The sequence below is a fragment of the Staurois parvus genome, unplaced genomic scaffold, assembly GCF_062004578.1.
Source record: "Staurois parvus isolate SC_StPar_1 unplaced genomic scaffold, SC_StPar_1.0 ptg000519l, whole genome shotgun sequence".
NCBI classification, from domain to species: domain Eukaryota; kingdom Metazoa; phylum Chordata; class Amphibia; order Anura; family Ranidae; genus Staurois; species Staurois parvus.
The window spans coordinates 123,729-149,314 of NW_028318315.1; the positions used below are offsets into that span (position 1 = coordinate 123,729).

General features: G+C 49.6%; 2 protein-coding genes across 2 annotated transcripts in view; both read left to right on the forward strand.

Moving 5' to 3' along the window:
• LOC149451778 (uncharacterized) overlaps window positions 1–25,586 on the forward strand; it is a 55,082-nt gene that overhangs the window by 25,092 nt on the left and 4,404 nt on the right. The window lies entirely within an intron of this gene.
• On the forward strand, window positions 9,528–18,634 carry LOC149451779 (gastrula zinc finger protein XlCGF66.1-like). Its single transcript, XM_089690126.1, has 4 exons — window positions 9,528–9,635; window positions 17,566–17,671; window positions 18,222–18,356; window positions 18,443–18,634. Exons 2-4 carry the CDS (start codon window positions 17,588–17,590, stop codon window positions 18,632–18,634), a joined length of 411 nt encoding a protein of 136 aa, XP_089546252.1. The 5' UTR covers window positions 9,528–9,635; window positions 17,566–17,587.

A 25,586-nucleotide genomic window follows, 5' to 3' on the forward strand; every position in this document is an offset into this window, starting at 1 on the left:
AATTCTGCGCAGAACTGGGCAAGTCTGCGAGAAAGACGTTTGACATGATTCGGCAAGTATACAGAGATGCTGCAGTGAGTCATTCGAGGTGTTTTTGAGTGGCACGCGCGCTTCAAGAGCAGAAGAAGACCACTGGAAGACAACCAGAGATCAAGAAGACCTTCAAGGAGCTCAACCCCGAAAATGTTCTCTTTCCGAAGATGAAGATCCAGCTCAAATGTTACCGTTTTGACAACATTCCGGAGATCCAGTGATTTGCCCAGTTTCACGCGCAAATTTCATGTTTGCTCTTTGTTTTAACTTGCTGTCAGGGACCATCGCGACGCATGGGTCTACACAGGCATAGGTGTCTGCCAAGACGTGTAGGTGGCAGGGCACTAGGACCCAGGCGCACCCGTCGTCTTGACAGTACTAGGCAGGCTCTAGGACCTAGGCTGCGCCTGTCAGGTGCAGGGCGGGCTTTTTAAACCAGCTCTGCACAAACACTTGTTGCTGAATGGTCTTTGTATGTTGTTACCTGTGTTGTGAGTATCTTGATCTGGATTGTTTGACCTTGCTGCCTTCTCCTGTCCTGACCCTTGGCCTGCCTGACTCTGCTCCTGGATGTTCCCCTTTAAATCTGATCTTTTGGTATTGACCCTGTGTGTGACCCGACTATCCTTTGCCTACCGTTTTGTACCTCACCGACCCGCTAGTTACCGACCCGGCCTGTATGACTCTGATTTAGCTCATCCATCCATCCCACAGGGATCACTAGGCTCCCTCACATCAGACTCTTAGCCCCCTGGAGCTCCTGTCAGACTCCTCTACCCCTGTTGGAGATACCTGGTACCGGAGCGCTCCAAGTCCATCCCCACCATCAGGGGCCCTGGTGAACAAGTGCTCCGGTGCTTAGACTCCGCACTCTGTGGAGGCTCTGCCAGGGGATTGATAGAGGTGCTGTCAGGTGGTTCATTACACTTGCTGTCCATGAAGAAATAGCAGACGTGGTAACGCATGTGGTCAGAATAGCACCAGTTGCACAGCTCCGGATGTACACAGGACAATGTCTTTTAGCACGCTGACATCTGAAGGTTCGTTCTCCTTGTGACTGTGTGTGAAGCCTTGTGCTGTCATCTGTTGGCATGTTACAAAACTAGACTCTTATAGTGAGGAAATCTAGATTAACCCCTTCAGGGAAAGAACATTTCCTTACTTATGAGGCCGAAACATTCTCTTCATTGTGGAGATTTCACTTTCTCCCTTATAAGATACAAACATATTTGTGCCATGGCACATTATTCAAAGAAAACCACTCTCATTTATTAAGGTAAAATGAAGCATATCCGTATACCACAATGTTTCTAACCAACAAGATGGCCACCTCCTGTGTAATGACGTCACATGGCGCAACTCCACCCTACGCGTTTTGTCATCAATGATGACAAGAAGCAGTGTTCTATTGCATTTGGCTATTCTGGGGTCTGTGAACTGTGGGCTCTACTGCTTTTCCCTGTATTTTTGTAGGTTCCAGAATTTAGTGGGTGGGAGAGGCAAATCCTCACCTGAATATTAATGCAGCCTCAGCCAATTCCTGACAGGAAGCATGGCCAGCAGGGGGCTGTGGTGTGCATAAGTAGTCTGGGGCCTAGAACAGCAGGGTCCTTGTTTCTATGCCACATTATCACATAGGGGTCTTCTCCTCCCCCTCCTCTCTCTGGTCCCCCAGCTCTGATGATTCTCTCTCTCTGGTCCTTGGCCTCTGCTGACCGCCGAAACCTCTCTTCAGTGTGGCTCAGTAATATCCCTGGCTCTGCTAAAGTCCCACTTGGTAGTACCCCCAGCTCTGCTGATCCCCTGCTTTGTAATACCACCAGCTCTGTTGATCCTCCTCCTCCTCTCTCTGGTCCCCCAGCTCTGATGATTCTCTTTCTCTCTCTGGCCCTTGGCCTCTGCTGATCGTCTAAAACCTGTCTTCAGTGAGGCTCAGTAAAATCCCCGGCTCTGCTAATACCCTACTTAGTAGTACCCCCAGCTCTGCTGATCCCCTGCTCTGTAGTACCACCAGCTCTGTTGATCCTCCCCCTCCTCTCTCTGGTCCCCCAGCTCTGATGATTCTCTCCCTCTGATCCTTTGCCTCTGCTGATTGCCCAAAACCTCTCTTCACTGCGGCTCAGTAATATCCCTGGCTGTGCTAAAGCCCCACTCAATAGTACCCCCAGCTCTTCTGATCCCCTGCTCTGTAGTACCACCAACTCTGTTGATCATCCTCCTCCTCTCTCTGGTCCTTGGCCTCTGCTGATCTCCCGAAACCTCTCTTCAGTGCGGCTCAATAATATCCCCGGCTCTGCTCATACCCCACTTAGTAGTACCCACAGCTCTGCTGATCCCCTGCTCTGTAGTACCACCAGCTCTGTTGATCCTCCTCTTCCTCTCTCTGGTCCCCCAGCTCTGATGATTTTCTTTCTCTCTCTGGTCCTTGGCCTCTGCTGATCTCCTGAAGCCTCTCTTCAGTGCGGCTCAGTAATATCCCCGGCTCTGCTAAAGCCCAACTCAGTAGTACCCCCAGCTCTGCTGATCCCCTGCTTTGTAGTACCACTAGCTCTGTTGATCCTCCTGGTCAGGAGACCATGTTGAAGACCAGTTATGGCGCCTGTAATGCCAGGTGCTGATCCTCCTGCCCCTCTCTCTCTCCAATACCCCCAATATTCATGCAGCTGCCTCCTGCACATGTGCACACCTTCTTCTTTCTGGTAGACTAAGGACAGTTTAGTGCATTGCTGCCTCCTACTGGTGTAGTACTGCCATCGTATCCTTTGTTTTTACTTAATTAATTTAGGTTAGCTTGACTCAGAACAAGTAAAATGGTTTCAACACCTTTTAATTAACTCTAACTTTAAGAAAACTAGTAGGAAGTGCATAATGTTGATAACTGAGTAAGGTTAACACATTTATGTAAGTTAGGAAAGCTATTAGAATTTACAGTTCAGACAGGCAGTTCAACAGGAGAAAAATAGGCCCCGTTGTCAATATTGTTGAAAGGGAATATAAACCCCATTGTTGGTGTCAGTCAAATAAAATAAGGCTTATCGTTGGTCGTTAGTGGGATAAAATATGCCCCGTTGGTGTCAGTGGGATAAAATAAGTTCGCTTGTTGATGTCATTGAGATAAGAAAAAGTCCCTTCCTTGGTGTCAGTGGGATAAAGTAAGCAAGTAAAAGTAAGTCAGTGCGCTTTGTGAATGGCCCTGTATTCTTCTGGGATCTGTCATGTGTCCCATAAGACTACGGGGAGGGAGGACAACTTCTGCTTCTGATCGCCTAGGCAAGTGGGCGCGGGTACCTGTCAAATTCAGTGTACCCGCTCCCCAAAGGTGCCAATCCTTAATGGGGAGCCAAGGTAAGTGGGAGTGAGTACCTGTCAAATTTGGGTACCCGCTCCCCAAAGGTGCCAATCCTTAATGGGGAGTGAGGGACAAAGCATTAAAGTGGAACTTCCCCTTTTGGGTGGAGCTCCGCTTTAAGTCCTACTATCATTGGTGTCAGAGAGAACAAAGTGTAACTCCAGCCTAGTGTTGGTGTCAGGGCTCCCAGGTATGACCAGAGGTGTGTGACTGAAGCAGGGAAACGCAGACTTCAGATATGTGATTAACAATGTAATTTATTAACACTAACAATACAAACATAAACGCAGTGCAATACTAAAACATAATACAGTGCAACCAAACCAAACCAACCACCCACAGATAACAGTACATACAAGCAAGCGTCGTCAGGCAGGCCGGGTCAATATCAATAGGGCAGGGAGGTACAGGGGGAGCAAGCGGAGATGGGTCGGGGTCACAGGCCAGGTTCAGCAGGTAGCAAGCAGCGTAGTACAGAGGGTAAGGCGGAGGGATGGTCAGGGTCACAAGCCAGGGATCAGAACAGGTAGCAAGCAGCGTAGTACAGAGGGTCAGGCAGAGGGATGGTCAGACAAGCCAGGGATCAGAGCAGGGTCAGCAGAGAATCAGACAGGAACAGAGAGCAGGAACAGGATACAGGGCCCAAGAGAACACAACACCAAGGCAGAGTCTGCAAGTCTGGCCATCCCTTAAATACCCCAGCATAATCAGTTCCAGGTGTTAGCTGGCTGAAAGGTTGAGTCTCTGATTGCTGGGAGCACCCGCTGGCCAGCCCTGGTACTGCAGATCAAAAGGCAGGTGAGTCCCACCATTGCTGGCCAGTCCATTCCTGACAGTACCCCCCCCTCAAGGAGCGGCCTCAGGACGCTCCAAACAGTCCTAGCTGGGAAAAATGTTCCACCGCCCGGGTCTGGTAACTGGCGGGATATCAAAGACTGGCACACCGGGCAGGACTCCGGGCAGCGGTACACCGGGCAGAGGCACATCGGGCTGGACTCCGGGCAGAGGCACATCGGGCTGGACTCCGGGCAGAGCCACACCGGGCAGAGGCACATCGGGCTGGACTCCGGGCAGAGGCACATCGGGCTGGACTCCGGGCAGAGGCACATCGGGCTGGACTCCGGGCAGAGGCACATCGGGCTGGACTCCGGGCAGAGGCACATCGGGCTGGACTCCGGGCAGAGGCACATCGGGCTGGACTCCGGGCAGAGGCACATCGGGCTGGACTCCGGGCAGAGGCACATCGGGCTGGACTCCGGGCAGAGGCACATCGGGCTGGACTCCGGGCAGAGGCACATCGGGCTGGACTCCGGGCAGAGGCACATCGGGCTGGACTCCGGGCAGAGGCACACCGGGCAGAGGCACATCGGGCTGGACTCCGGGCAGAGGCACATCGGGCAGGACTCCGGGCAGAGGCACATCGGGCAGGACTCCGGGCAGAGGCACATCGGGCTGGACTCCGGGCAGAGGCACATCGGGCTGGACTCCGGGCAGAGGCACATCGGGCAGGACTCCGGGCAGAGGCACATCGGGCAGGACTCCGGGCAGAGGCACATCGGGCAGGACCCCGGGCAGAGGCACATCGGGCTACCAGGCGAAGCGGCAGGCCTCGGGCCCCCGGGCGGGGCGACAGGCCTCGGGCCCCCGGGCGGGGCGACAGGCCTCGGGCCCCCGGGCGGGGCGACAGGCCTCGGGCCCCCGGGCGGGGCGACAGGCCTCGGGCCCCCGGGCGGGGCGACAGGCCTCGGGCCCCCGGGCGGGGCGACAGGCATCGGGCCCCCGGGCTGAGCGACAGGCATCGGGCCCCCGGGCGGGGCGACAGGCATCGGGCCCCCGGGCGGGGCGACAGGCATCGGGCCCCCGGGCGGAACTACAGGTCTCGGGCCCTCAGGCGGAGCGGCGGGTGCCGGACCCCCAGAAGGAGCGACAGGCCTCGGGCCCCCAGGCGGGGCGACAGGCATCGGACCCCCAGGCGGGGCGACAGGCATCGGGCCCCCAGGCGGGGCGACAGGCATCGGGCCCCCAGGCGGGGCGACAGGCATCGGGCCCCCAGGCGGGGCGGCGGGCGCCGGACCCCCAGGCGGAACTACAGGCCTCGGGCCCTCAGGCGGAGCGGCGGGCGCCGGACCCCCGGGTGGAGCGACAGGTCTCGTGCCCTCAGGCGGAGCGGCGGGCGCCGGACCCCCAGGTGGAGCGACAGGCATCGGGCCCCCAGGCGGGGCGACAGGCATCGGGCCCCCAGGCGGGGCGACAGGCATCGGGCCCCCAGGCGGGGCGACAGGCATCGGGCCCCCAGGCGGAGCGGCGGGCGCCGGACCCCCAGGCGGAACTACAGGTCTCGGGCCCTCAGGCGGAGCGGCGGGCGCCGGACCCCCGGGTGGAGCGACAGGTCTCGGGCCCTCAGGCGGAGCGGCGGGCGCCGGACCCCCGGGTGGAGCGACAGGTCTCGGGCCCCCAGGCGGAGCGACAGGTCTCGGGCCCTCAGGCGGAGCGGCGGGCGCCGGACCCCCAGGCGGAGCGACAGGTCTCGGGCCCTCAGGCGGAGCGGCGGGCGCCGGACCCCCAGGCGGAGCGACAGGTCTCGGGCCCTCAGGCGGAGCGGCGGGCGCCGGACCCCCAGGCGGAGCGACAGGTCTCGGGCCCTCAGGCGGAGCGGCGGGCGCCGGACCCCCAGGCGGTGCGACAGGTCTCGGGCCCTCAGGCGGAGCGACAGGTCTCGGGCCCCCAGGCGGGGCGGCGGGCGCCGGACCCCAAGGAGGAGCGGCGGGCGCTGGACCCCCAGGAGGAGCGACAGGTCTCGGGCCCCCAGGCGGAGCAGCGGGCACCGAGTCACCAGGCACGACAGTGGGCTCCGAGTCAACTGGCATGACCGCTGGCACTAGGTCAGACATTGGATCGTCTGGCTGGACAGCGGGCATCGGGTCACCAGGCATCAGGTCATTTGGCTCGACAGCGGGCACCGTGTCATCTGGCAAGGCAGTGGGCTCCGAGTCAACTGGTATGACCGCGGGCACTGGGTCAGACATTGGATCGTCTGACCGGACAGCGGGCGTCGGGTCACCAGGCATCAGGTCATTTGGCTCGACCGCGGGCACCGCGTCATCTGGCAAGGCAGTGGGCTCCGAGTCAACTGGTATGACCGCGGGCACTGGGTCAGACATTGGATCGTCTGACTGGACAGCGGGCATCGGGTCACCAGGCATCAAGTCATTTGGCTTGACAGCGAGCACCGCGTCATCTGGCAAGGCAGTGGGTTCCGAGTCAACTGGCATGACCGCGGGCACTGGGGCAGACATTGAATCGTCTGGCTGGACAGCGGGCATCGGGTCACCAGGCATCAGGTCATTTGGCTCGACAGCGGGCACCGCGTCATCTGGCAAGGCAGTGGGCTCCGAGTCAACAGGCACGACAGTGGGCACCGGGTCATCAGGTACCGGATTGTCTGGCTCGACAGCAGGCATCGGGTCACCAGGTATGACAGCGGGCACTGGGTCACCAGGCATCAGGTCATTTGGCTTGCCAGCGGGCACCGCGTCATCTGGCAAGGCAGTGGGCACCGGGTCACCAAGCATTGGATCGTCTGGCTCGACAGTGGGCATCCGGTCACCAGGTATGACAGCGGGCACTGGGTCACCAGGCATCAGGTCATTTGGCTCGCCAGCGGGCACCGCGTCATCTGGCAAGGCAGTGGGCACCGAGTCACCAGGTACGACAGCGGGCTCTGAGTCAATTGGCACGACAGCGGGCACCGGATCAGGTACCGGATCATCTGGATCAACAGCGGGCATCGAGTCAACTGGCCTAATAGGATCGTCAGGCTGGATCAGTTCATTATGCTGGGTAGAGGCATCAGGCTGAATGCCGGCGTCCGGCCGAGTAGAGGCTTCAGGCCGAGTAGAGGCTTCAGGCCGAGTAGAGGCTTCAGGCCGAGTAGAGGCTTCAGGCCGAGTAGAGGCATCAGGCTGAAGAGAGGCATCAGGCTGCGTACCGGCATCAGGCTGAAGAGAGGCATCAGGCTGCGTACAGGCATCAGGCCGAGTACAGGCATCAGGCCGAGTACAGGCATCAGGCCGAGTACAGGCATCAGGCCGAGTACAGGCATCAGGCCGAGTACAGGCATCAGGCCGCGTACAGGCATCAGGCTGAACCACGGAAGGCAGGCTCACCGGTTTGGATACTGGCAGGATGGTATTGGTTGGAAAGAATTTTCGCTTTTTTCTGGTTTTAACTACTGGAGCACTGCAAGTAAACGCAGGTCTGCAAACGAATGGAGCAGCTGGAGACAGAGAAGAACTGGAGGATGGAACAGGAGAGGGAGCAGTTGCTACAGAGGGCTTTTTTACAGGGTTAAAGGCAGGATAGGTGCAGCGAGTGGGAACAGGGGACTGACATGCGGTAGATAGCCAAGTATACTGGGCTGTAACTGGAGGAGCTGTTGGGAATACAGGAGTAGAGTTAGAAGCAGGACTGGGTTTTTGTAAGCTGACTGAGGCTGGGTGCAACAAGTCTGTCCATGTCTGCAGTATGGGTTGAACAAAGCTGAGCTTACACAAAGCCTGTCTGGTCAATGACTGCACTGCGTTTATACAATCTCTTAGTGTCTGTGGTGAACATGTGGAATAACGCTCCAGAAAGTAACCCACATCATCCTCTAATAACCACACCAGGGACTCTACCTGGTCTGCACTAAATGGTGGCAAAAATTCATCCCTGCATTCGGGGGAACCAGATGAAACCAACTCAGCACAAACCTCAATCAATGGCTGCACCTCAGAGAACTCTGTGCCCTGATCTACTAGAACATGAGCGAGCCGTATACATTCTAGCAATTCATCCCGGGTATACTCCTTCAGAGTTTGATAAGCATACTCCCTGTCATCAAACACTAGCAGATATAAATACGCAACCTCATCCAGATCCATCCTTCCCATCAACAAACCAAGATGGCTTCCCTGTGCAGCCACTTCTGGTCAGGATTGGCCTTGGTGTAATGTCAGGGCTCCCAGGTATGACCAGAGGTGTGTGACTGAAGCAGGGAAACGCAGACTTCAGATATGTGATTAACAATGTAATTTATTAACACTAACAATACAAACATAAACGCAGTGCAATACTAAAACATAATACAGTGCAACCAAACCAAACCAAACCAACCACCCACAGATAACAGTACATACAAGCAAGCGTCGTCAGGCAGGCCGGGTCAATATCAATAGGGCAGGTAGGTACATGGGGAGCAAGCGGAGATGGGTCGGGGTCACAGGCCAGGTTCAGCAGGTAGCAAGCAGCGTAGTACAGAGGGTAAGGCGGAGGGATGGTCAGGGTCACAAGCCAGGGATCAGAACAGGTAGCAAGCAGCGTAGTACAGAGGGTCAGGCAGAGGGATGGTCAGACAAGCCAGGGATCAGAGCAGGGTCAGCAGAGAATCAGACAGGAACAGAGAGCAGGAACAGGATACAGGGCCCAAGAGAACACAACACCAAGGCAGAGTCTGCAAGTCTGGCCATCCCTTAAATACCCCAGCATAATCAGTTCCAGGTGTTAGCTGGCTGAAAGGTTGAGTCTCTGATTGCTGGGAGCACCCGCTGGCCAGCCCTGGTACTGCAGATCAAAAGGCAGGTGAGTCCCACCATTGCTGGCCAGTCCATTCCTGACAGTTGGTGGTCAGTGGTGGTACTTACCTGATCCCACCCTCCCGCTGCCTCTCTGCTGATGTCGGAGTTCTACTTTCACTGTCAGAGAGGAGATCACGGCTCCCAACAGTCTGGTATCATTGCAGTGCCTGGTGATGGAACCCGGAGGGTGTTCCAGCCGTCATCACCTCACTGCTGCTCCCCACAGAGTCCTGGAACTTGCGGGATGAGGACATGATGGGACAAAAATGAGAAGATCATGTTTACTCTTTGAGACTCCTCTAGGATTGCCACCTCATCCCTTCAAACCGCAACACATATATTAATGACACGGGTTCTGAGGCTAATTTAATCAGCCACAGAACCCGTGTCATTAATATGTGTTCTGGTTTAAAGGGATGAGGTGGTAACCCTAGACACCTCCCGGGGCTGCAGTTCTCCTGAGTTCAACAAGGTGGTGATCTCACGTATACTGAAACAGGAAGTGTTTATGGAACACAGACAGGAAGTGATGTCAGGTACAGACAGGAAGTGATGTCAGGTATAAATAGGAAGTTGCGGGTGAGAGGTGAGTGGGGAGGAAGTAGAAGGAGACGTTGGTGGAAGTGGCAGCAGAGGAGGTAATAAGATGTTATTTCCTATTTACACCCAGTAACCCCCCGTCATGTCCGTCCTCTTCCTCCATAGTCATGTCCGTCTTCTGCCTCCATAGTCATGTCCGTCCTCTTCCTCCATAGTCACTGTGACATCTTTTATCTCCAGCAGATGATGATACACACATATATAGTGTGGGGACCCAGATTAACCCCTTCAGGGGCAGAACATTCCCCCACTTACGGGGCCGTAACATTCTCCTCATTGTGGAGATGGGTCACCTTCTCGTCTCAGTAATCTCGGGTTGCATCAAAATTTGACCCCAATTTCCAGGATTTGAATTTGAGTTGAGTTTATGGATGATTAATTTTGGTTGCCAGCCGTAATGTCTTACACAGCCTTTTACCCTGGTCAGAAAACTCACAGCAGCCAATAGGAGGGGTGAGTGTATTAGGACACCCGTCACTATAAGAGGAGGTGTGAGATTAGGCAGTAATGTTGGGAGGTGGATATATTTTTATTTGTAAAAACTGCTACCATGTTGGGAGGTGGATAACCTCAAATATGTAAAAAAGACAAAACCTCAGCGCCCAGGACTCTCCTATTATACACACAATTCCCCGTGAGATGCTGCTGTACACAGGTGCAAAAACCAAAAAAACTTATATCAATAAAAACCAGCGCAAACCCACATAATCAATTGCATTACTCAACTTATTAAACAAACTTAAAGACTGTGACAAAAAAAAACACTTTTGTGTTAGTAAAAATTAAATTATATATAAATATAAAAAATTAAAATTCATAAGTCCAGTGACAAAAAAATCCCAAAAACTTAAGTAAACAGTCCCGTGACAAAATAAATCAAATAATAATTAAATTATAATTGGATTATAATTGGAAGTGGATCATTTTGAAAGAAAATCATTGTTGTTTCTAATAAAATGCGGGTTATACCCCGCTAAAATGTGAGTCGTTGTCAGGGCCTGGACTTGAACCTGGGACTTCTACTGTGTCAGGCAGTAACTCTACTCACTGAGCTACCTGGGATGCTGGACAACACTTTGCCTCATCTATTGGATAACCCTGCCTTGTTCCTTGTTTGCTCTTGAACCTTGAACTCCTTGCTCCTCCCATGAACTTCCTATATAAGCCATGTCCTTGGACTTCCTCCTTGCCAGATTAGTGTGCCTTTCCAGCCAATATCCTGCTACTGTTCCTGCTGCTGTCTACACCTCCGCTACTGACCTTTGGCTTGTTCCTGACCACGATTGATCTGCTACCATTTGTGACCGACCCTTGGCTTGTGACCGACTCTGCTTTCGTCTGATCCCTAACCTGTTGATCCGCTATTGGTTCCCAGTCTGCTCATTCCCTGGTGGGGTGATCCTGAGATCTGCGACCTGGTATTAACACGCAGCCCAATCCATCTCCACCATTAGGAGCTCTGGTGAATACCGGTTAATACTTAGACCCCGCACCTCAGGTGAGCCTGCGTCATTCCCAGGGGGATCCGCTGGTGTACCTATCCTGCTGGTTCCAGGTAAGCCTTTTACTGCTATAGCAACTGGTCTCTGAACCTGCCCTTACACCGTGACAGTCGTCTGGAGAGATTATTTTGAGGAGAAACCACTACGGTATCACGCTATGGTCTTTTCTTATTCCTGATTTTCCTTGGGGGATTCGGTGAGAAGAGTAAGCAGAAGAGGCACCCAGACATAAGAGGAAGCAGCATTTGGAGGTCTCATAAAAAGTAAAGGGGGTCCAGGAGCCCTTAATATTCCTGAAAGGCGTGTGACTCACTAATATCTGGTGAGTGCGGTTAATGTTGGTTTTTGCACTGGTGGATGGTGAAGGGATCAAAGGCACGGAAGAATCCAATTATAATTTAATTATTATTTGATTTATTTTGTCACGGGACTGTTTACTTAAGTTTTTGGGATTTTTTTGTCACCAGACTTATGAATTTTAATTTTTTATATTTGTATATAATTTAATTTTTACTAACACAAAAGTGGGTTTTTTTGTCACAGTCTTTAAGTTTGTTTAATAAGTTGAGTAATGCAATTGATTATGTGGGTTTGCGCTGGTTTTTATTGATATAGGTGGATAACCTGTTAGTACTGTAATTTTGTCCCTTCACCAGGTTGGCGGGAGCATATTGAGGACTAATTTGTCCCCTTCGCAGGGATCCAAGCAGCCATCTTGGGAAGGACAGAAATTCCCGTTAGATACTGAAATACTGTAGGATTTGGGGCAGCCATCTTGGGGAGTACATCTCCTTTTGGATGTTGAAATCTGGGCAGCCATCTGATGAAATAGCTCCCTCTGGGTCATTTTGGTGCACCCACAGTGTGGTAGTAGGATAAGGACAGAACCCCTCATGTCAGGGAGAGGATAGGTGTAGTGTCAGGGAAAGGAAACCAGGAGTGAGAGTGCTTTTGTTTCTTAAAGGGCAGCACCCTCAGTGAGAGTTCCAGGAACTACCTTCCACAGTCTTCACAACAGCTACTGGGGACTGAGAGCAACAAAGCAATCTTGGCATCCTCTCACTATGAAGGATCTCCTTGTACACCCTTAAGCCTGTAAGCCTTCCATCATATTGTTTTCCCTCAGAAGTACCTTGTTGTCAGCCTGTGCCTCTCTGACTCTACATGATTTATCTCAGACAGTGCCGTTCCACTCATCGGTCATGTTCTTGTTTTGAATTTTACCATAAATACCATAAAAGCTATGTTCAAGCATCAACGTGGTGTCATCTGCACCCATTTCCCAGGGTTGTGGGTGGTCCCACCTCATATGCCCTATCCTTAACCCTGCTCCTCATTAAAAGAGGTGGTCTGAGCTCAGCCAATGGGAGATGAGATGGATCACCCCATTTCCGCACTATAAGAGGGGGTCTGAGTTCAGCCAATAACGGGAGAGGAGGTGGACAACCCCGCCTCTCACTAAAGGAGAAGGTCTGAGATCAGTCATTAATGGGAAAGGTGGTGGACGACCCCGCCTCTCACCAAAGGAGAGGGTCTGAGATCAGTCATTAATGGGAAAGGTGGTGGACGACCCCGCCTCTCACCAAAGGAGAAGGTCTGAGATCAGTCATTAATGGGAAAGGTGGTGGACGACGCCGCCTCTCACCAAAGGAGAGGGTCTGAGATCAGTCATTAATGGGAAAGGTGGTGGACGACGCCGCCTCTCACCAAAGGAGAGGGTCTGAGATCAGTCATTAATGGGAAAGGTGGTGGATGACCCTGCCTCTCACCAAGGGAGAAGGTCTGAGATCAGTCATTAATGGGAAAGGTGGTGGATGACCCTGCCTCTCACCAAAGGAGAGGGTCTGAGATCAGTCATTAATGGGAAAGGTGGTGGATGACCCTGCCTCTCACCAAAGGAGAGGGTCTGAGATCAGTCATTAATGGGAAAGGTGGTGGATGACCCTGCCTCTCACTAAAGGAGAAGGTCTGAGATCAGTCATTAATGGGAAAGGTGGTGGATGACCCTGCCTCTCACCAAAGGAGAAGGTCTGAGATCAGTCATTAATGGGAAAGGTGGTGGATGACCCTGCCTCTCACCAAAGGAGAAGGTCTGAGATCAGTCATTAATGGGAAAGGTGGTGGATGACCCTGCCTCTCACCAAAGGAGAGGGTCTGAGATCAGTCATTAATGGGAAAGGTGGTGGATGACCCTGCCTCTCACTAAAGGGGATAGGAATGAGGAGAAAGACCCCCATCTCTCACTGTAGGCATGCTGTGAGACCAGCCAGTAATAGGAGTTTGATATGCCTATCCCTCACTATAAAAGGGGTCTGAGTTCAGCCAATGGCTCAATAAAACTTACTACACCATATGAGCTTTTTTGTTTGGTGGCTTATTCCTGGAGCTACTTAACCACTTCCCGACCGGCCGTTGCATATAAACGGACGGACGGTGGCAGTGCAGGGTCGGGTGGCCGTTTATAAACGGCCTCCCCGCACCCTGCTTGTGCACGCTCCCTGGGAGCGCGCAGCACCGCGATCCGGTGCCCGCTGTGTCCTCCGGACAAAGTGAAACACCGATCGTCGGACGGGACCTCTGTACGAGGTCCCGATCATGTGATCACTGATTGGCCAATCAGTGATCACATGCAAAGTAGTAAGCAAGATGTCACTTGTGACATCATTGCTTACTACGTGTGAAATCTGTGAATGATCACAGAGGTCACATGGTACAAGGCTATTCACAACAGCCTTTTACCATGTGACAAGCTGTGACCAATCACAGCTCACACAGTAGTTCTCAATGAGTGCAAGAATGCCCACAGAGAGAAAGAGAAATGATTGGTTTTACATCCTATATGGGTGTAAAAGCAATTAGTGTAAAAAAAAAAAAAAAAAAAATCTTCATCACCCCTCACCATGGTGACACTGTACTGCTAGGGTGACAGTATGTAAAAAAAAATAAATAAAAAATAATAATATAAAAAATAAAATAAAAATGTAAAAAAAATGTTTAAAAATTATAATTTTTGGTTATAAACTAATTTGTTTTTTTTTTTTTTACTAAAAAGATAATGGAATAAATTTTGGCAAAGATTTATGATGAAATATTATTTATTTGCAAAATTTTATAAAAAAAACACTTTTGTTCAAAATTTTTGGACTTTTTCATTTACATAGCAAAAAAAATAAAAATCCCAGCGGTGAATAAATACCACCAAAATAAAGCTTTATCTGTCTCAAAAAAATTGTAAAAAATTAGTTTGGGTACAGTGTTGCATGACCGCGCAATTGTCATTCAAAGTGTGATAGCGCTGAAAGCTGAAAATTGCCCTGGACAGGAAGATGTAAAAGTGTCCGGACAGGAAGTGGTTAACTTCTTGCCGACCGCGCATAGCCGAATGACGGCTTCACCGCGGCCGGCCAGTTCTGAGTGGACGTCATATGACGTCCTCCCAGAACGCGCTCTCCTGCGCGCCCCAGGGGGCGTGCACCCGGCGATCTCCGTGATCGCTGTGTCCTACGGACACAGCTGATCACGTGATGTGGTGAAAGGCCGATCCCACCGGCCTTTTACCACGTGATCAGCGGTGTCCAATGACACGCTGATCACAGGGAAATGCAAGTGCCGGTTCTCGGCTGCACTTTCCTCACGCTGTCAGATCGTGAGGAAAGTACTGCCGAGAACCGGCAGTTGTCAGAGCGGGGATCGGCACCGATCATCAGGGCACTGATGATCAGTGCCCTGATGATCGGTGCCCAGCAGTGACACCCGCAAGTTCCGCCCAGCAGTGCGCCCACTAGCCCCGCCCACCCGTTCCCAGCAGTGCCCCCACCTGTGCCCAGCAGTGCACCCACCTGTGCCACTCTGCAGTGCCACCTACCTGTGCCCAGAAGTGCCACCTACATGTACCCACCCACCTGTGCCCACCTGTGCCCACCCACCTGTGCCCACCAGTGCCACCCACCTGTGCCCACCAGTGCCACCCACCTGTGCCCACCCACCAGTGCTGCCCACCAGTGCCACCCACCAGTGCTGCCCAGCAGTGCTGCCAGTCAGTGCCACCAGTCAGTGCCCAGGGGTTGTGCCAGTCAGTGCCGCCAGTCAGTGCCCAGAAGTGATGCCAGTCAGTGCCGTCTATCAGTACCCATCATCAGTGTCACCTATCAGTGCCGCCTATCAGTGCTGCATATCAGTGCCGCCTATCCGTGACCCCTAATTAGTACTGCCTATCAGTGCCCTTTAGTGCTGCCTATCAGTGCCGCCTATCAGTGCCCATCAGTGCCGCCTCATCAACGCAAATCAGTGAAGGAGAAAAAATACCTGTTTGAAAAATTTTATAAAAGAAACAAATAAACTTTTTTTTTTTTTTCAAATTTTTTGCACTTTTTTTAATTTATAGCGCAAAAAGTAAAGCGCCCAGTGGCGATTAAATACCACCAAAAGAAAGCTCTATTTGTGAGAAAAAAATGATCAAAATTTCATATGGGTACAATGTTGCATGACCGCGCAATTGTCAATCAAAGTGTGGCAGTGCTGAAAGCTGAAAATTGGCCTGGTAAGGAAGGGGGTATAAGTGCCTGGTAGGCAAGTGGTTAAAGGTGGATATCCATGTTTGCTGACCTGATTGAAAGCCGGGTGTAAGTGAAACCAAGGAGCTGTCCTATTATACTGAGAGGGTCCCACTGAGAGGTCTGGAGTCCATTTCTAAGGCGTACTGATTACCTGAGAAGTGCCTCATCTATATCAGTTCCTAGATGACCACTAGTGCCCCACTGAGTGTCATATAAATGCGCAATTGAACTGTGCATCTGGTGAGTGCAAGCTCATCTCTTTTCTAATCCACAGAAGTCACAAGCACCTTATGAATGCAACCTCAGTGAGAATGAACCACTATTTCCACGCATTGGATGTCTCATAGGCGCTTAAAAGGAAAAGTCGTCTTTCCTTGGACTGTTATATGTTTATATTGTGCGTTACTTTTATCGTTATTAGATTGATTTAGGATTACGCACTATTGTCACTTTATTGCGCTTATCTATAGCGCTCTTATTCGTTTTCTATGCGTTTATATGAGATTTATATATTTTATTTATATGAGATTTATATATTTTATTTATATGAGATTTATATATTTTATTTATATGAGATTTATATATTTTATTTATATGAGATTTATTGAAATTTATATTGGATTTAGCGCTGCATTTTTTGATTTTCATAGGTAGGGATGCACCTGTACTGTTTTGTTATCAGCAAGTACGAGTACCGATACTTTTGGCCAAGTACTCGCTGATACCGATACTTTGCGGTGCAATTTGCATTAATGGATGCAAACTGCACCTCAAAGAATAGTATGCGATTCGAACATCCCCGCTGCTTTCTTACCTCTCTTTGCAGGGATGACAGTTTGGGCTAGAGGACTTTTGATTGGTCAGCAGCACCGTCACATGGATGGTGCTGACTAATCAGAGGCCATCTAGCCCAAACTGTCATCGCTGCATGGAGAGGAGAGAAAGCCGCTTCACAGATCTGGGGATTTTAAATCCCTACGGCTTTCTCTCCTCTCATTGCAGCGATGACAGTACGGTCTAGACGGCATCTGATTGGTCAGTACCATCCATGTGACGGTGCTGACCAATCAACAGCCCTCTAGCCCGAACTGTCATCCCTGCAAAGAGAGGAAAGAAAGTGGCAGGGATTTGAAATCCCTGTTGCTTTCTCCCCTCGCTATCACTGAGACTCAGCATGGGATGCCTGCAAGGAGGTTCCCCGCACTGTTTCTGTGTGAACTCGGGCTATGACAAGCCTGGGTTCACACAGGAGCAGCGGGGAAACTGCATGTGATTTGGGCAAGAATCGCATTTCTGTTCAAATTGCTTGCTAATCTTTGCGGTGCAGTTTGCATCCATTACCCCAAATCGCACCGCAAAGTATCTGTTAAGGTATCTGGAGTATTTTCACAAGTACTCATGAAAATGCTTTGTATCGGCACCCGTGCATCCCTATTATTAAGCAAAGATACCTGGGAGATGATTGCAGATGCAATGTCCGTTCTGTTTTTTACAGTACTTCGACCAGTCTGGGATCCAACTACTAACTGACAAAATTATAATACAATAAAACTTGCCTAATAGTCTCTGCTTCTAGTCTGAATAGACTACAACAACAGCAGCTCCTGCATGGATGGTCATATAGTCCAATTCTGTAAATCCTTCCTTCCTGAACAGTACCCTTTATAAAGAAATCAGAGTCCTCCAATTGAGGTTTCCTACCCAGCTAGCAGGTACAGGATGTACCTTTCTATACCAATTAACTCTGATATTACTTTACCAAGTAAATGCTTTTTAGAAATATAAACATTAGAGGGAAGCAGTGCCTAAACATGTGCCAATTCCCACTTGGGGCAACCCGCCTATTAACCCCTTACATCCGTATCTAATAATATGCAACCAATACAATCCAGATAATTTTCCATTTACAGAAAACCTGCATAGAGTACATCAATGAGGATGGAGGAGGACCAGAGTCACATGACTGAGAAGATGCTAAACCTCATCCTGGAGACCATCTACCTGCTGACTGGAGAGGTGAGGATTCTGGGAAGTCACATGACATCACTCATATCTCCATTAATAAAACACATACCTAACCAGAGAGGTGAGGAGGATTCTGGGAGGTCACATGACATCACTCTCATCTCTATTAATAAAACACAGCCCTGACCGGAGAGGTGAGGAGGATTCTGGGAGATCACATGATATCACCCTTATCTCTATTAATAAAACACAGACCTGACTGGAGAGGTGAGGAGGATTCTGGGAGGTCACATGACATCACTTATCTCTATTAATAAAACACAGACCTGACCGAAGTGGTGAGGAGGATTCTGGGAGGTCACATGACATCACTCTTATCTCTATTAATAAAACAGACCTGACCGAAGAGGTGAGGAGGATTCTGGGTGGTCACATGACATCACTCCTATCTCTATTAATAAAACAGACCTGACCGGAGAGGTGAGGAGGATTCTGGGAGGTCACATGACATCACTCTTATCTCTATTAATAAAACAGACCTGACCGGAGAGGTGAGGAGGATTCTGGGAATGTGACATATTATTTCTGTTGTTGAATACAGAGTTTTCCTCCTGTGAAGTCTGGAGATCAACTGACCATCACAGTACCTCCACTTTACTCCCTGAAAGCTGAAATAAACAGCAAAAAGAAGATTCTAGAAGTTACCCAGAAGATGATGGAGCTGCTGACAGGAGAGGTGAGCGGTGCCGGGAATTCTGGGACATTCTCCAGTAACAGACAAGGGATGTGTCTGGATGGTGACTGTATCATTGTGTGTGTCAGGTTCCTATAAGGTGTCAGGGTGTCACTGTCTATTTCTCCATGGAGGAGTGGGAGTATTTAGAAGGACACAAGGATCTCTACAAGGACGTCATGATGGACAATCAGCCGCCCCTCACATCACCGGGTAAGAGGAGACTTTATTGTAAAGGAGAGAGCAGTACGGAGGATCCACCTAGATCCCCCATCATCTGATAAACACATAGAAACAATGGATTCAGTCAGTGTGTGTGTTTCCTACAGATGGATCCAGTCATGGGAACCCACCAGAGAGATGTCCCCGTCCTCTGTATTCCCGGGATTCCACACAGGAAGGTCACACCATCCCTCACCATCATCAGTTAGATGGATCCAGTCATGGGAACCCACCAAAGAGATGTCCCCGTCCTCTGTATTCCCGGGATTCCACACAGGATGGTCACATCATCCCTCACCATCATCAGGTCAATGGATCCAGTAATGGGAACCCACCAGAGAGATGTCCCTATCCTCTGTATTCCCAGGATTCCACACAGGAAGGTCACATCATCCCTCACCATCATCAGGTCGATGGATCCAGTAATGGGAACCCACCAGAGAGATGTCCCTATCCTCTGTATTCACAGGATTCCACACAGGAAGATCACACCATCCCTCACCATCATCAGGTCGGTGGAGTTGAGGGTCTGGAACATAAAGTGATGGAACACTCTGACATGTGGAGACGATGTGTGGACTCTACAAGATGATATTTTCTATGTGATCTCACATCATAAATCCTTCTATATTACAGATGTTATTTCTGCCATTCTGTTGGTTTAGGGTGAAGATCTGATGAAGATGAAAGTTGAGGGTGAAGTAGAAGAGACGTATGTGAGGGATGATCAGCAATATATGGAGGAGGCTGGAATGATGAGGACATTCAAAGAGGAGGACACTCCTACAGAGATCAGCACAGGTGAGCCACAATATATTCTTTTGTTATCTCTGCTCTTTTACTGCACACTGATTGGTCCAGAGTAGGGTGGGAGATGAGTAATATCAGCCAATATTAGGTTGATAATAGTCACTGATACCCGTCCTGCATATTATTTCTTACTCTTAAATAAACCCCCTTCTCTGTGCTGCAGACACAACGTATGTACTCAGACATGATTTATATAGATTCTGTGGGTCAGCTGGCATTTTTAGGCACAGCAATACAAATTGAGCTTTTCAGAGGTTTGTCCCTCTTCTTTTAGCAGACTTAAACCTAAATGTTAACATAAAACTCAATTAAAGGTAATCCAGGTATAGTATATTATTGCATAGCTAGATTGGAGCAAGCTGGACTAATATATTGTAACTATGTATAATATACAATGCCTGGAATCCTTCTTTAACAGTCTTGCTGGGATGAAAAGTAATAGGAGCCAGGGAGTCATTACTGCTTGGCCCTTGGGGTCTGGTATAGATTTTAAGGGTGACCCCAAAAACAAACTGGTGTGGGGTCCTCCAAATTTCTAGAAAACCATTGAGTCTGGTTTGGATTCTAAGGGGGGACCTATGTAAAATGCAAAAAAACCACATAGGTTCCTCCCAACATCCATATCAGAGCTTTATCGGAGTATGCAGCCTGGCTAGCCCAGAAAGGGGGTTTTGAGCATTTGCCCCCCACCTGTACCATATAAGGCTACATGCCCTCAACATGAGGAGTGTACCTTGCCAGTGGGAGCCCTCTGGAAAAGCACCCTGTCCCCATGTATATAAGGAGAAGGGCCTCTTCCCCACAACCCTGGCCCATTTGGTTTTTGGGTTCTGCAGGTGGGGGGGGCTTGTTGGAATCTGGAAGCCCCTTTTAAAAATGAGGGTAGTTCCTAGAAACTATAAATATATAATGTGTTGCGCTCCCAGTGATAATATCTTTGATATATGTATCTAATTACCCTTAATATACAAATAATTCTCGGGTGATGAATAAAAATATACGAAATCAAAATATAAAAGTGATTTGAAAAAATATCAACCACTATAGTGTATATAAATATGATGATAATAACCGCAAAACCAATAAATGTAGCATTGTATACTAAAATATACAAATAAAAGGAATATACATCATAAATAGTGAATACTCAAAAATTATATATATATACTGCCAAATAATTGTGATATAAATGTCCTTTAAATTCAGTGACTTTGTGCTTGAATAAATCTCGATTTGGTGACTATTTTGTGAATCTGTGACTTTCTTTGAATCCTCAATTGGTAAAGATGTATGCTCACCTCCTTGTTAGCCTGCAATTAGGCTATACACACTTGTGGTTCACCTCCTATGGAACCTACTTAGATGGAATTCCTCCCTTATGGATGGTGAGAACGTGGATGTGCGTTATCCTCAATTAGCCCATGTGCGTTTTTCCATATGTGGGGATAAATTGCCAGACATAGTGTTTTATCCTTATAAAAAGGTTTCTCCTTTATTGCTTTCCAACAGGTACACTCACATGTGTGATATGCGGTATAAAATGAAATTGCTCAGCTCTAATGATCCGCCAGCCGTCCGGCCAAGCACCTGCCGTCTGTCAGATACTCCAGCTCTCTCCGAGTGACACCGCAGCCCCACCCCTACGCGTTACGCCACTGGTCACGTGGCTTCATCAGGGGGTTGTGATGTGTTGTGTTCACAACCCCCTGATGAAGCCACGTGACCAGTGGCGTAACGCGTAGGGGTGGGGCTGCGGTGTCACTCGGAGAGAGCTGGAGTATCTGACAGACGGCAGGTGCTTGGCCGGACGGCTGGCGGATCATTAGAGCTGAGCAATTTCATTTTATACCGCATATCACACATGTGAGTGTACCTGTTGGAAAGCAATAAAGGAGAAACCTTTTTATAAGGATAAAACACTATGTCTGGCAATTTATCCCCACATATGGAAAAACGCACATGGGCTAATTGAGGATAACGCACATCCACGTTCTCACCATCCATAAGGGAAGAATTCCATCTAAGTAGGTTCCATAGGAGGTGAACCACAAGTGTGTATAGCCTAATTGCAGGCTAACAAGGAGGTGAGCATACATCTTTACCAATTGAGGATTCAAAGAAAGTCACAGATTCACAAAATAGTCACCAAATCGAGATTTATTCAAGCACAAAGTCACTGAATTTAAAGGACATTTATATCACAATTATTTGGCAGTATATATATATAATTTTTGAGTATTCACTATTTATGATGTATATTCCTTTTATTTGTATATTTTAGTATACAATGCTACATTTATTGGTTTTGCGGTTATTATCATCATATTTATATACACTATAGTGGTTGATATTTTTTCAAATCACTTTTATATTTTGATTTCGTATATTTTTATTCATCACCCGAGAATTATTTGTATATTAAGGGTAATTAGATACATATATCAAAGATATTATCACTGGGAGCGCAACACATTATATATTTATGACTTTTTTGGACACCTAGGTAGTGTTGTGTTGAGTGTTCGCGATCCTATATATATTTTGGACAATTAGTGTCCATTCTCTTGATTTTGAGAGGTTAATATTGGGTGGATACAGACTGGCTCGCAAGTCACACAGATATTTGCTAGTTCCTAGAAACTGCCCCCACAATGAGTACCCCGAATGTTAAAGCGGAGTTCCACCCAAAAGGGAAAGTTCAACCTTAAAGACTGGTGCTCAGCTCCCCTTTAAGGATTGGCACCTTTAGGGAGTGCGGTGGGGGGAGCGGGTACCCAAAATTGACAGGTACCCCCTCTCACTTTCTAGGTGATCAGAAACAGAAGTTGTCCTCCTACGCTCCCTCACTGTAGCCTTCTGGGACATGTGACAGGTCCCAGAAGACTACGGGGCCATTTAGAAAGTGCAGCGCTACTCACGCATGAGCAGTGGGCACCCGGATGTGAAGCCGAAAGCAGACCCACGTCCCATGATGTACAACTGTTGTCAATCATCTCATCCAGTGATACATATCCACATCAATCACAGTTAATGAAAGATGGATATCTGGGGTCTTCTTACTGTCTTGGAAATTCGCTTTTAACGAATTTCTCCTTACCGTGAGTACTCGCAGTTGGATGCACAGCAATCCCCCATAAAGCTGTGTGAATCTCGCTTACCGCGACTGCAGCTAAACTCCACTATTCCTGCGCCTCCAACTGGTCTAGCTCTGTTGAGATGGGAAAATGGAGCTCCCGTTACCTAGGAATGATCACACGACACTCTCAGGTTGCTGTTGGAATTCACATAGCGACCGTTTCCATCCTCAACCTCCGGTTTTGTTACAAGCACACACATGCCCCCCACATGAGTCAGGTCAATCCCCTCCCACAGAACAATGCATGGGGAGTGTCTATACACAGAATGTACATCCTGATTGGAGCGTAGCCTTTCCTTTTATCTATACTGGAAACCAGTTCTCCCCTCCCCCTTTCCCATGGTGAGCTCTCTGAGGAGAGTAAACTTCCCCCTATCCTATCAGCTCCTAGCAGTTTGTCCATTCTCTGTACAAGCATCCCTTAGATTAAACAGTGTCAGTCTGTATCTGAATGGGCCCGATACGATCTTTATTAAAACACATCCATCCAGATACAGTTTCAGGTTGGTAATGGCTTGTAAGATATACATGAGCCTACACGCGGAGTTTGCACTGCCTGGCGCCTGGCGATACGAAGTCCATGTAGTACTATGCTGCTGATATGTGGATACAGGCCCGTGGCCTACCGCCGGCGGCTTTCGCATCGAATGCCGTGGTGGTATACACGCCGGTCTATAAGCGCAGATCTGCCATCTCATCCATTACTGAGCTGAGTACTGTAATACATACATTGTACATGCGCATGGCCCAATTGCAGCCTTCAGAGCTTTAATTAAGCCACACGAGAGACATATGAATAACACTCATATATGACACATTTAAAGTTCAACCTGTGAATACAAAATTTCCATGACATTACTTTAAAGGTGGCTTCCAGGTCCTAATAAGCTCCTCACCCACAGACCCCAACAATTACCAGTCCAAGGTTGTGGGAAAAGTCCTTTGTCCTCATCAAGATGGAGACGAGGTGTTTTACCAGGGTACCCCTTGTGTTGAGGGCATGTAGTATGGTATGGTTCAGGAGCGGAGTTCAACATTCCTAGCCTTCCAGGCTGAATATTTAGAAAAGGATCTGTTATAGATTTTATGGGGACCTCGCAATTGTTTTTTTTTTTTTTGCATGGGGTTTCCACTTCAAATCCATACTATACCTTAAGGATCTCCTATTACTATTGGGGGGACCCCACAACATTACCTTTTTTTTTATCCCTGCCCCTTGGTTTACATTCACCTGTCAGCGAACATCATCCATTTAGTTAGGCCATTTGCCTATCAAGTACTTGGTGGAGACTGGAATGTTGTGCTCCTCCTGCCCAACACTCCTGAAGGTGGAGACAGAGTGTGTGGGCATGGAGTGACAGGAGAGCCAGAGTAGCTGCCTGGTGGTATCCACTCTTTAGGTGAGTAGACCTGGAAGTCACAGTCCTTAGGACAGGATGCAGAAGCAGCTTGGCACCAGAGCAGGAGGTGGTAGTGGGAGCTGGGAAGCAGGCGGAAGACAACAGCCGGGTAATGGGGGGACGAATCAGCAAGGTCAGTAACAGCCAAAGTACAGAATCAGCAAGGAAAGGAGAGTCCAGTAAACAGGCTGAGGTCAAGGGAAACCAGATGAGCAGGTTTTGAGGCAGCAGGCAAAAGCAAAGCCATGGGTAGGCAAATATAGTGGATCAAGTTTCAGGAACAAGCTGGAGACCATTCAGCAACTTCTCACAGTCACAGATCAGTTTAAATAGGCCGCTGGGATCCAAGTGTACACGCTGATTGCTGTGTGCATGTGGTGAACGTCTGATATTACCCAACGTCCATAAAAGCAACCTCTGGGAAATCATCCCTATTTATATAGATTCTGGGATTCATCTGGCAGTGTTAGGCTGTGTTTTTCATCTAGTTACAGTAGCATTGATGTGATAACACATATTGTGCATTACAGGGCCGGTACAAGGGGAGGGCTAAGCAAACACCTTTCCCGGGTGCTGTGTTAAGGAAGAGGGGTGCTGCAGAGTTGGCTGCTCCTGCTGCTGACTGACAGCTGTGACTGCAGTGGCACTCCTGTCAGAGCAGCAGCCGAAAGCTGCTGCTGGAGGGAGGATTTGGCTTTCTCCCCTCCTCCAGTTCTGCTGAGACATAGAACTCTTCGCAGTCTCAGCCCCGCGCTGCTGAGGAAGTAGGGCAGACTGTGTCCTTTTTCTCTCTCCCCCTGTGTTGTGACATGTCACATGACTTGAGAGGAAGGGGACACTGCCTTCATTACAGTGAGTACCAATCTGCCAGTACAAGGGGGAAAGAAGGGGAAACAACTCATAAGTATGGACCCCTGATGTAAAGGGGGACTCTATTGGGGACACCTGATGAAAAGAGAGACTCTACTGGGGACACCTGATACCAAGGGGACTCTACTGGGGACACCTGATACCAATGGGACTCTACTGAGTACCGATCTGCCAGTACAAGGGGGAAAGAGGGGGCAACAACTCATAAGTATGTACCCCTGATGTAAAGGGGGACTCTATTGGGGACACCTGATGAATAGAGAGACTCTACTGGGGACACCTGATACCAAGGGGACTCTACTGGGGACACCTGATACCAAGGGGACTCTACTGGGGACACCTGATACCAAGGGGACTCTACTGGGGACACCTGATACCAAGGGGACTCTACTGGGGACACCTGGTACCAAGGGGACTCTACTGGGGACACCTGGTACCAAGGGGACTTTACTGGGTACACCTGATACCAAGGGGACTTTACTGGGTACACCTGGTACCAAGGGGACTCTACTGGGGACACCTGGTACCAAGGGGACTCTACTGGGGACACCTGGTACCAAGGGGACTCTACTGGGGACACCTGGTACCAAGGGGACTCTACTGGGGACACCTGGTACCAAGGGGACTCTACTGGGGACACCTGATACCAAGGGGACTCTACTGGAGACACCTGATGTAAAGGAGAACTCTTTTGAGGATACCTGATGTAAAGGTGGACTCTATTGGGCATGCCTGATGTAAAGCGGAACTCTACTGGAGATGACACCTGTTGGGGGTGGGGTGCAATTCGCCATC